The 12,377-nt window shown below is 42.1% G+C and overlaps 1 protein-coding gene across 2 annotated transcripts in view; it reads left to right on the forward strand.

Annotated features, from left to right (window-relative positions):
• Window positions 1-1,562: 1,562 nt before the first annotated feature.
• The window catches only part of AP1S3 (adaptor related protein complex 1 subunit sigma 3), a 53,619-nt gene continuing 42,804 nt past the window's right edge, over window positions 1,563-12,377 (forward strand). The window contains exon 1 of one of the 2 annotated variants that reach the window (XM_074963931.1): window positions 1,563-1,646. In XM_074963931.1, coding sequence (XP_074820032.1) covers window positions 1,620-1,646 — 27 coding nt within the window. In that variant the 5' untranslated portion in view covers window positions 1,563-1,619. The remainder of the gene's footprint in view (window positions 1,647-12,377) is intronic. The other variant, XM_074963932.1, reaches the window with a different exon arrangement.

The raw sequence follows: 12,377 nt of genomic DNA on the forward strand, positions 1-12,377 counted from the left end.
TTGCTTTCTTTTCCACTCCTATGGTTGCCCCACCTCTGTTCCACCTTCTCCTGCACCATAGCCAATAATGATGGAGCTCTCCCATGTCCACACTCTTCCCACATGCGATGCCCTAGACAAAGGAAGTGGTGTTACTAGATGTTATGTGGCTGGCCTGACATCCTCTGGAAACAGTGCTGCGCTGGATGTGTATGTTGTGTGGGAGTGGGAGAAGCATCTCTGACATCAGCACCTTCATTCCCACAGCAGCATTAAACCCACATGCCCAGAGGAATTGCTCACAGTAGGAAGCACTACACCCTTTAGGTGTGTGCAGGATTGGGCCAGAAGCTTGAAAAATCAAGCTCTCAGAAGTCAGGATAAATCAGTTCAGGTGTAAAGCTCAACCTTAACTCTGCCCCCTTATGCTTATGTCTTCACCTATAGTTTCTCTCATTTTATATCTTCATCAATTGTTAGATCCTTAAGTCCATATATAAAAGAATATAGACTGGAATTTTTTATGCAAGCTTAAAGTAACATACAGTACATTCCTATGTGGCCAGGTTTGAAACTGTGAGATCTACAAAACATTCCAAGTTTGAAACAACTTGACTGATTTTCTGTGAGTTAGAAATGTTTGAAGTTGAATGGCTCAGAGTTTGGGTTGCCAAACCTCCCGGTTTCACCGGGAGTCTCCCGGAATCGGGCTCTATCTCCTGGAGGCTACTGAAGCCAAACTGGGAGATTTGAGGCCGCTAAAAGTCCGGCAGTGCAGCAGGGCTAAGGCAGGCTCCCTATCTGCCCTGTCTCCACGCCACTCCCAGAAGCGGCTGGCATGTTTCTGCGGCCCCAGGGAGGGACAGGGGGTCTCTGTGCGCTGCCCCTGCCCCGAGTGCCAACTCCACAGCTCCCGGGAACTGCAGCCAATAGGAACTGTGGGGGCGATGCCTGCAGGCAGGGGCAGTGCGCTGAGCCCCCTCTACCACCCGCAGGGATGTGCCAGTCACTTCCAGGAGCGGCACGGGGCCAGGGCTGGCAGTGGGCCTGCCATATCCCTGCTGCGCTGCTGACCGGGAGCCGCCTGAGGTAAGTGTCGCCCGGCCGGAGCCCTCACCTCCTCCCGCACTCCAACCCTCTGCCCCAGCCCTGAGCCCCCTCCCATACCCAAACTCCCTCCAAGAGCCCACACCCTCTCCAGCACCCCAACTCCAACCTCTGCACCCCTTCCAGCATCCAGACTCCCTCCCAGAGCTTGCACTGTGCACACCCTCCTGCACCCCAACCCCTTGCCTGATCCCAGAGCCCCCTCTCACACTCTGAACCCCTCATCTCTACCCCAGAGCCTTCATCCCCAGCCAGAGCCTTCACCACCTCCCACACCCCAACACCCCGCCCCAGCCCGATGAAAGTGAGTGAGGGTGGGGGAGAGTGAGCGACGGAGGGAGGGGGGATGGAATGAGTGGGGCAGGGCAAGGGTGTTTGGGTTTGTGTGATTAGACAGTTGGCAACCCTACGCAGAGTTTCAGGTATCTAAATCTAAATCATCAATCTATACCAAACTGAAGCTGGAGAGGATGTTGACTGTGGGAAGGAAACAATTAAGGTAACGAGGTCACACAAATCAGCACCACCAGATTATGCCAACGCCCCACAACCAAAATGAGGTAAGTGAGATGTGGTTTTTGTATCTTTAGAAAGCAGTAAAGGACCCACACACTACCTATTAATCTGTGTGTGTTAATTTTGAGCAAGTTCAAAAAATGAAAAGAAATGTTTTGATCTTTTCCAATTTACTGTGAGAACGTTTGGATTGTCAAACTCTGGGCCATTCCACTTTTAAACATTCATTTTTTAAAACTACTGCCATGACTTTCTTCCTCCAGGGTTGGGTTTGTAGATTTCACTGAGACTCTATGAACTGTAACTGCCTGCAAGACAGGTTATATAAGAAATTCTGGTTTGTACTTAATTATATATTTTATTTAATGGCAATAGATAAATTATAAAGATATGTGGAAACACCATATATAAACGTACCATGAGAGCAAAGTTAAACCTTAACTTTCTTTGTTCTGTATTTTCGGGTTTTGAGAGCTTAATTTTGAACCATAAGATTACATAAATTATAGGTTTCTTTGGACTAGAATGAAAATATAAAATCACTGTTTACAATATGACCTTTTAGTTTTTTCTAATGTTTATGGAGACCATCCAAATACAGGTTATCTATTGCTACATGTTATAAAATGGATCTGATTGACAAATGGCAATGTCAATAATTAATTTATTAATAAAGTGATAAAGCAAATATGTTTTCACTCTCAAAGAACACTGCATAGATAGGATATTAGTGTTTTGTCTACACATTTCAGTACTTCCAAGTCCATCGGTATAAAAAAATATTCCTTTACGGCAAGGGTCTCAAACACACGGTCCGTGGAGCACATAGCCTGCGGAGTTGTTTCCTGCTGCCCACCATAGGCACCAACTCCAGCGGCTGCCAAACTCCCTTCTTCCCCAAGTGCGCTGCATCCCCACTCCTCTGCCTACCTTCCAGCGCTTCCCGCCGCCAAACAGCTGTTTGGAGGTGCTTAGGATTTTCCACGGGGGAGGAGCGGGGATGCGGCATGCTCAGGGGAGGAGACAGAAAAGAGGAATGGCCAGGGCGGGGATTTGGGGAAGGGGTTGGAATAGGGGCAGGGAGGGGGTGGAGTTGGGGTGTAGACTTTGGGGAAGGGGTTGGAATAGGGGTGGGAAGAGGCAGGGCGGGGCGAGGCCTCATGGAAGGGGTGGAGTGGGGGCGGGGCTGGGGGCAGAGTGGGGCTTTAACCAAAGTAATTCTAAAAGTAAATGCGTGTTTTGTCATTTGAATGAGGAGCATTACTGAGTGTTTATATTTTACATTGACTTTTAATAGCATACTATATTCTTTTTTTTTTTTTCATTTTTGACTATACTTTTATATCGTTGTATGAAAAGGTTTCAGTGATGTGGCCCTCAGGCCAGTGTACTAGTCCCCATGTGGCCCACGCGGTGATTTGAGTTTGAGATCCCAGCTTTACGGTATGCTTTCATGAACATATTTGTGAGGGTGAGCAACATGCTATACTGTGTCAATACTTTTGAGAAGAGCAAAGCTGAAGTGAAGGAAGCAGTGTCTATCCAATAGTGACATAATAATGCCAGCTGCAGTTTGGGGTCTATGGTTCTGGGAAGTAGGACTGAGCTCTTGTGGATGTAATATTGCTGTTTGTTTCCCTGAGGATGCTCCAGATTGCGTGAAATTTGGAGACTAGGAAAAGGGAGGAGAGGGAATAGAAAGAGAAAAGACAAATGGTTTCTCCTCTTCTAAGTATAATTGTCTGCTGCTTTCTCAGAAATTGCTTCTGTTAGAGTAGTAGTGGAGTGGCCAAATCTTTGCAATAAGCTTGAGCTTAGTGTGTACTATTTTACTGCGAACTGTAATGTAGGAGGGGGACAGATGTAGAGACTCTCACCTATCCTCTCACTGGAAATCTTTTGAAAGTATAATAATAAAGTTAGTTTAGTTTGTATACAATTACATGCTGCATGCACACAATAATAGAATAATGGAAATATAGGGCTGGAAGGGACCTCAATCGGTCATCTAATCCAGTCCCCTGCACTGAAAAGCCATTCCTGATAGGTGTTTGTCTAACCTGCTCTTAACAATGACGGAGATTCCACAACCTCCCTAGATAATTTGTTCCAGTGCTTAATTACCCTTACGTTAGGAAGTTTTTCCTAATGTCTAACCTAGATCTCCCTGGCTGCAATTTAAACTCATGAATTCTGTCCTGTCCTCCGCAGTTAGGAGAAGAATTTGTCACCCTCTTTTTTTTATAACAACCTCGTTGGAACTTGAAGACTGTTGTCATGTCCTCCCTCAGCCTTCTCTTCTCCAGACTAAACAAACCCAATTTTTTCAATCTTTTCTCAAAGGTCATGTTTTCTAGGCCTTTAATTACTTTTGTTGCTTTCTTCTGGTCTTCAGTTTGTTCACATCTCTCTTGGAGTGTGATGCCCAGAAGTGGACACAATATTCCCCTTGAGACCTTATCTCACAACGTGTATGTATAGAATGAAAAGCCCAAATGTGCCCATACTCACACATTTAAGAGCATATATAAACCACAAGTGGTTGGGAATTTTTTTTGACAAAATTGTTTCAAAAAACACCGATTCAGTAAAACCAAAATTTTTCACTGGAAAGACTCAGTTTCAATGAAACATTTGTATGGAATGTTTCTCAGGTCCAGGGTGGAATTTCTGGGAGGGAGCCACCCAAGAGTAGCCAGTAGCCTGGTGGTAGGGCGTCACCTGCATGTCGCGAGATCCACGTTAAAATCCCTGCTACGAGGACTTGGCCTTAGGTATCTCAAATCCCAGGTGAGTGCCCAAACCACTGGGCCATAGAGTCAATCTCTGTCAATGAGTATTTAACTATTTATAACAAGTGGAACATCTCCAACAGGAGAGATTGCAAGAGACCACCAGCCTATAACCTGGTGGTTGGGGCACTTGCTGGGCATGCAGGAGACCTGGGTTCAAAGTCTCTGTTTCAAATCAGGCATAGCTGGAATGGTAATCTGGGTGTGTCTCTCTCTCTCTTTCAGGAAAATAATTTCCTGCCAAGCTCTAATAAAACATATTAGTTTGCTACAGAAAAATATACAATGTATTATTCACTGAAATCTCCTCAGATTGGAAAAAATCCAGTAGTGTGTGTTTAAAAATAAAGTTTACAGACACACAATCGTGGCTATAATTTTTTCAATGTTTTATATGAGAAGCAATAAGCTGCTGAAAAAGTAACTGCTTGAGAAGAAGGTTTCACATTTGAAAGCAGCTGATGAATGGAAAAGGAAAAGAATGGTCACAGTTACTCCAGGTGACTGGTTTAAAAAAAAAAAAGATTAATTTTTAGAGGTATTTTATTGTTCAGAGGTACTCGATTTTAAGACCCAAAGGAGATAAGTTATGTAAACAGCTAAATATAAAATAGAACCCCCTTTCACTATTCTGCCATGCTAAATTGCTCTTTCAGGCAACCAACTTACTTTTCTCCAGATATAAGAAACTATCTCATTGGAAATGGGTCTGTGATGAACATCAAACGTTAGGCTAGGACAAACACAGTAGTAAAGCTCATTTACGTTAAATGCTCAAAATGAAAGCCCTATCGTATAAGAAAATATAAAGAAAAAGAAGCAAAATAAAATAAGGAACAGATGTGAAGGAGGCTGATAAGGGGCAAGGGAACATTTAATAACGTGCAATCCTTTTGCCATGATGTATTATTGAAAACTGTTGTTAAATAATTTGGCCCCAATTAGGTTTGCTTCGTGTAGCATGAGGAGGACTGTCCTAGGGTTCTAATGTAAACTTACTTTTTGAAAGACCACAAAAACAAAATGTGAGCTCAAGCTGCTGGCTGTGCAGCAGGAAAACAGCTTAGAGCTGTGAAAACATCAGTGGGCAAGTGCACCCAACAAAAGAGGTTCACTTCCATTTCTTTCAAACATTTTTCCTACCCTTTGTTTGGTGAGTGAGTGAGTGAATGAATGTATAAGTGAACTGTCTTGTGGGTTTACCATTCCACTGGGATTTAGCAAGCAGTTCAAATACAGCTATTGAATGTGGGTAACTTAAAGGGTTGTTTAACACCTCATGTCTGATATACACAAGTCCTCACTGAAGAACGGGTGCTTTGCAATGTATGAAAAAAATGGTTGGCATATTGAGATGTTGCAGACTAGCTAATTCTATAATGAACATTTTCCATGTTGATTTGGTTGCTCAGTAATGTAGTGTGCAAGGCCACTTCTGGTAGGTATGCTCAGAAGCTGCCTGTTGGATCAGGTCCCGTTCAAAATTGGGCTGGGGGGAGGAAGAGGTGGTTCTGGTGCCTATTTTATAACTTTTAGCCGAACGGTTAGATCAGGGATCAATTTTCCTGAAAGGGGGCAGGGGAGCATTTAAACAGGGGTCTCCCACCTCTGAGGGGTGGGCTCCAACGAGCGAGCTATGGAATTCTCTTGCTGTGGGACTACTTCTATTGAAGCTGTTCATCTGCTGACCCAGTGCGCCAATTGCCTTCATCCTCTGAGAGTTAATGCTGTGCTTTTGAAAATACAAGCATCTTAACAAAGGCTGCAGAGGTAACTTGCTATGCAGATAGCAAAATAACCCTTAGCCCACCCAACCCCCGGGTCAGCAGACAACTCTATGTACAGTGAGCACTGTGCCTGAATCTCTGTGGAGGTGGCCTTTACAACTCTAGAGAACTATTATAACCTCATTATGTCAAAACAAGTTGATAGTACAAACAGAGCCATGCTGGGACATAGTTCTTTGATCGTAATTGGGCTATTCCTGCTGAGCTGCCAGAAACTTATTTTTTTACTTAGGTAACTCATTGGAACACCATTAAAACTATTAGATTTTCAGCAGCTACAAAATCCCGTTCATTTTATCAAGCAAACAGTCCAGTAGTAGCAACGGCCATTTCCTGGAGCTTTACTAATCCTTCCACAGGGAGAATAGAATAAAACCTTTCACCTTCCCCAAAATGATCACTTTTTGAAACCTTCCTGATTAATTCACAACTTTTAGTCTCCAGATAAGTCATTTGCCTACCAATATGACAGACACGTTATCAAGGTGTGAATGCAGTACAGTACTTTCAGAAGGCAGGAAGGGCCTAGAATCCATCACAGAGTATTTCAGGCCATTGATTTCTCATACAAAACTACTAAAAAACAAACTAGTTGTAGTTCAGATCCATTGTGAAATATGAATGCTGTGAATAAGATACAGTATTTTCTTCTGTTGCCAACAGAATTGTCTGTTAATGCTCTTAGAAAAGGATTTTTCATTCCATGTGGGGACATACAATGTGTGTGACTTGTGCACAGCAAGCCAATTTTTATTCTCTAAAGATTTACAGCTAGAAAAAGCAATTTGTTATATCCTGAATAATCTTAAACAATTATTTCTCTCTGCTGGTGCTACTTGAAATATTTAAACAAATCATTCTGAAATTAAGAAAACATGATCAAAGGTTTTTTTCTTCCCACTGAGCGTTCTTCAATGTGGAATATATAAATGTGGGCTTTTATTAGACACCAAGTAGTTCTGAATTATGAATAAATATTTTGTTTAAAAACCAGCTGCAGAGAGATTAGAAGCAGGGTGGTGTTCTCTGTTTTTTTTTTAAAGAAGCTTCACTGGTGCACTTCTGTTTGCTGGATGTATTTATAATTTACTATAGTGCAAGGCTTTCTTTGCAGAATCCTTAATTCTAATCCTGAATCTTAACTATCATCTGAATTTTAATACTTTAATGTGTTTTAAATTGTCCAGAGATAAGACGTGGGTCCATGGCACATCCTATTAGATCTTCAGCTGATGTAAGTCAGAGTAGCCCCATTGACTTTAGTGGAACTCCACAGATTTACACCAGCAGAGGGCATGGCTCAGCATTTACATCTGGAGTCTGAGCATTTCATATCTGAAATGTCCCTGTCTAGAGCCTGACTCTTGCATCCACTCCTGCAGTTTAAAGGAGTCAGAAACCCAGCAAATTCAGCCTCTTCACGATTCTCCCTGTATGGAAGGAATCCCCAGGTAGTGTAAAGCCACCTTGCACAACTGCCTTTCAAGTAGGGTGACCAGACAGCAAGTGTGAAAAATTGGGACGGGTGTGGGGGGTAATAGGTGCCTATATAAGACAAAGTCTTGAATATCAGGACTGTCCCAATAAATTCGGGACATCTGGTCACCCTATTTCCCAGCCCACAGCATGTGGGGATTCTTGTGACGGAGAAAAAGCGAGGGGTTGTGTGCTGTTCTGTCTCATCAATCCTCAGCTGACAGAATAGCCTCTTGGGGCTGTGGGCAGCTGGGCCAAAAATGCTCTTGACCTGTGATAGGGCCAGGTTGGTTCCTGGCTTGGCCCGTTTTCAGGGGGAATGCAGAGGTGGTGCAAAGCTGCCTTCTCCCTCCAGCTACTGAGTTCTGTCCTAGAGAATCTGTCCCAGCGAATCTGGACCCATTTGACTCACAGTAAAGATGGGACAGTTTATGGAATTCAGATATAGGGCCTGCTTTTGAACAACCCCAGAGTCCAGTGGTGTTTGGATCCAGGAATTTGGTTCTGGCCCATCTCTTTTTTTTAATGTGGAAATGAAGTTTTATCAAGGGGGGAAAATGATGGTTCTTAATTTGAACCAAGGTGCCATAGTCCAGTTTTTACACATGTGCTTGGTGTTCTTATTTTAAAACTAATAGTTTAGATTAGAGCTGCCAAGCGATTAAAAAAATTAATATTGCGATTAAACAAAATAGAATCCTATTTATTTAAATATTTTTGGATGTTTTCTACATTTTCAAATATATTGATTTCAGTTACAACACAGAATACAAAGCGTACAGTGCTCACTTTATATTTATTTGTGGTTACAAATATTTGTAGAAAACAAAAGAAATAGTATATTTCAGTTCATCTAATATAAGTACTGTAGTGCAATCTCTTTATTTTACATGCCAGATGCGCTAAAGATTCATATGTCTCTTCATGCTTCAACCACCATTCCAGAATACATGAGTCCATGCTGATGAAGGGTTCTGCATGATAACGATCCAAAGTAGAGCAGACTGACGCATGTTCATTTTCATCATCTGATTCAGATTCCACCAGCAGAAGGTTGATTTTCTTTTTTGGTGGTTCTGGTTCTGTAGTTTCCGCATCAGTGTTGCTCTCTTAAGACATCTGAAAGCATTCTCCACACCTCCTCCCTCTCAGATTTTGGGAGGCACTTCAGATTCTTAAACCTTAGGTCGAGTGCTGTATCCATCCTTAGAAATCTCACATTGGTACCTTCTTTGTGTTTTGTCAAATCTGTTGTGAAAGTGTTCTTAAGTGTTCTGAGACGGCTATAACATGAAATATGTGGCAGAATGTGGGTAAAACAGAGCAGGAGACCTACAATTCTCCCCCAAGGAGTTCAGTCACAAATGTAATTAACCCATTATTTTTTTAACAAGCATCATCAGCATGGAGGCATGTCCTCTGGAATGGTGGCCGAAGCATGAAGGGGCATATGAATGTTTAGCATATCTGGCATGTAAATACGTTGGAATGCCAGCTACAAAAGTGCCATGTGAATGCCTGTTCTCACTTTCAGGTGACATTGTAAATAAGAAGCAGTCAGCAGATTCAGCCATGGGTAGGAGAATGGACATAAGGAGGAAGGGCAGTGTGGATACAAGTCTAATGGGTCATACTGGCTGTAGAATGACCATGCCTAATCGGGTATAGAATGTGAGCGAGGCCAAACAGCAAAAATTAAGATGTTTGTACACCAATGCGAGGAGCCTAGGTAACAAAATGGAAGAACTAGAGCTACTGGTGCAGGAAGTGAAACCAGATATTATAGGGATAACAGAAACATGGTGGAATAGTAGTCATGACTGGACTACAGCTATTAAAGGGTATGTGCTGTTTAGGAAATACAGAAATAAAGGTAAAGGTGGTGGACTAGCATTGTGCCTCAATGATGAGGTAGAATGTAAAGAAATAAGCGATGGAATGGATAAGACAGAGTCTGTCTGGGCAAAAATCACACTGGGGAAGAAAACTACTAGAGTCTCCCCGTGATAGTGCTTGGGGTGTGCTATAGACCGCCGGGATCTAATTTGGATATGGATAGTGCCCTCTTTAATGTTTTTAATGAAGTAAATACTAATGGAAACTGCGTGATCATGGGAGACTTTAACTTTCCAGATATAGACTGGAGGACAAGTGCTAGTAATAATAATAGGGCTCAGATTTTCCTAGATGCGATAGCTGATGGATTCCTTCATCAAGTAGTTGCTGAACCGACTAGAGGGGATGCCATTTTAGATTTGGTTTTGGTGAGTAGTGAGGACCTCATAGAACAAATGGTTGTAGAGGACAACCTTGGTTCAAGTGATCATGAGCTAATTCAGTTCAAACTGAACGGAAGGATAAACAAAAATAAATCTGACTAGGGTTTTTGATTTCAAAAGGGCTGACTTTCAAAAATTAAGGAAATTAGTTAGGGAAGTGGATTGGACTGAAGAATTTATGGATCTAAAGACAGAGGAGGCCTGGGATTACTTTAAGTCAAAGCTGCAGAAACTATCGGAAGCCTGCATCCCAAGAAAGGGGAAAAAATTCATAGGCAGGAGTTGTAGACCAAGCTGGATAAGCAAGCATCTCAGAGAGGTGATTAAGAAAAAGCAGAAAGCATACAGGGAGTGGAAGATGGGAGGGAACAGCAAGGAAAGCTACCTTATTGAGGTCAGAGCATGTAGGGACAAAGTGAGACAGGCTAAAAGTCAAGTAGAGTTGGACCTTGCAAAGGGAATTAAAACCAATAGTAAAAGGTTCTATAGCCATATAAATAAGAAGAAAACAAAGAAAGAAGAAGTGGGACCGCTAAACACTGTGGATGGAGTGGAGGTTAAGGATAATCTAGGCATGGCCCAATATCTAAACAAATACTTTGCCTCAGCCTTTAATAAGGCTGTCAAAATTCCTTCCCCACTCTGAACTCTAGGGTACAGATATGGGGACCTGCATGAAAAACCCCCAAGCTCATTTTTACCAGCTTAGGTTGAAACTTCTCCAAGGTACAAACCATTTTAACTTTTGCCCTTGGACTTTATTGCTGCCACCACCAAGCGTCTAACAAATATATAACAGGGAAAGAGCCCGCTTGGAAACATATATTTCCCCCCATCCCCAAATCCTCCCAAACCCTACACCCCTTTTCCTGGGGAAGCCTTGATAAAAATCCTCGCCAATTTGCATAGGTAAACACAGACCCAAACCCTTGGATCTTAAGAACAATGAAAAAGCAATCAGGTTCTTAAAAGAAGAATTTTAATTGAAGAAAAAGTAAAAGAATCACCTCTGTAAAATCACGAGGGTAAATACCTTACAGGGTAATCAGAGTCAAAACATAGAGAATCCCTCTAGGCAAAACCTTAAGTTACAAAAAGACACAGAAACAGGAATATACATTCCATTCAGCACAGCTTATTTTATCAGCCATTTAAACAAAACAGAATCTAACGCATATCTAGCTAGATTACTTACTAAGTTCTAAGACTCCATTCCTTTTCTGTTCCCGGCAAAAGCATCACACAGACAGAGAGAACCTTTGTTTCTCCCCCTCCCCCTCCAGCTTTGAAAGTATCTTGTCTCCTCATTGGTCATTTTGGTCAGGTGCCAGCGAGGTTATCCTAGCTTCTTAACCCTTTACAGGTGAAAGGGTTTTTCCTCTGGCCAGGAGGGATTTAAAAGGTATTACCCTTCCCTTTATATTTATGACAAAGGCTAATGAGGATCTTAGGGATAATGGTAGCATGACAAATGGGAATGAGGATATGGGGGTTGATATTACCATATCTGAGGTAGAAGCGAAACTCGAACAGCTTAATGGAACTAAATCGGGGGCCCCAGATAATCTTCATCCAAGAATATTAGAGGAATTGGCACATGAAATTGCAAGCCCATTAGCAAGAATTTTTAATGAATCTGTAAACTCAGGGGTTGTACTGTATGACTGGAAAATTGCTAACATAGTTCCTGTTTCTAAGAAAGGAAAAAAACGTGATCCGGGTAACTACAGGCCTGTTAGTTTGACATCTGTAGTATGCAAGGTCTTGGAAAAAATTTTGAAGGAGAAAGTACATTAAGGACATTGAGGTCAATGATAAATGGGACAAAATACAACATGGTTTTACAAAAGATAGATCGTGCCAAACCAACCTGATCTCCTTCTTTGAGAACGTAACAGATTTTTTAGACAAAGGAAATGCAGTGGATCTAATTTACCTAGATTTTAGTAAGGCGTTTGATACGGTGCCACATGGGGAATTATTAGTTAAATTGGAAAAGATGGGGATCAATATGAAAATTGAAAGGTGGATAAGGAATTGGTTAAAGGGGAGACTACAGCGGGTCCTACTGAAAGGTGAACTGTCAGGCTGGAGGGAGGTTATCAGTGGAGTTCCTCAGGGATCGGTTTTGGGACCAATCTTATTTAATCTTTTTATTATTGACCTCCGCACAAAAAGTGGGAGTGTGCCAATAAAGTTTGCGGATGATACAAAGCAGGGAGGTATTGCCAATTTAGAGAAGGACTGGGATATCATACAGGAGGATCTGGATGACCTTGTAAACTGGAGTAATAGTAATAGGATGAAATTTAATAGTGAGAAAAGTAAGGTCATGCATTTAGGGATTAATAACAAGAATTTTCGTTATAAATTGGGGACGCATCAATTAGAAGTAACGGAGGAGGAGAAGGACCTTGGAGTATTGGTTGATCACAGGATGA

Source organism: Natator depressus, chromosome 9, assembly GCF_965152275.1.
Source record: "Natator depressus isolate rNatDep1 chromosome 9, rNatDep2.hap1, whole genome shotgun sequence".
NCBI lineage: Eukaryota > Metazoa > Chordata > Testudines > Cheloniidae > Natator > Natator depressus.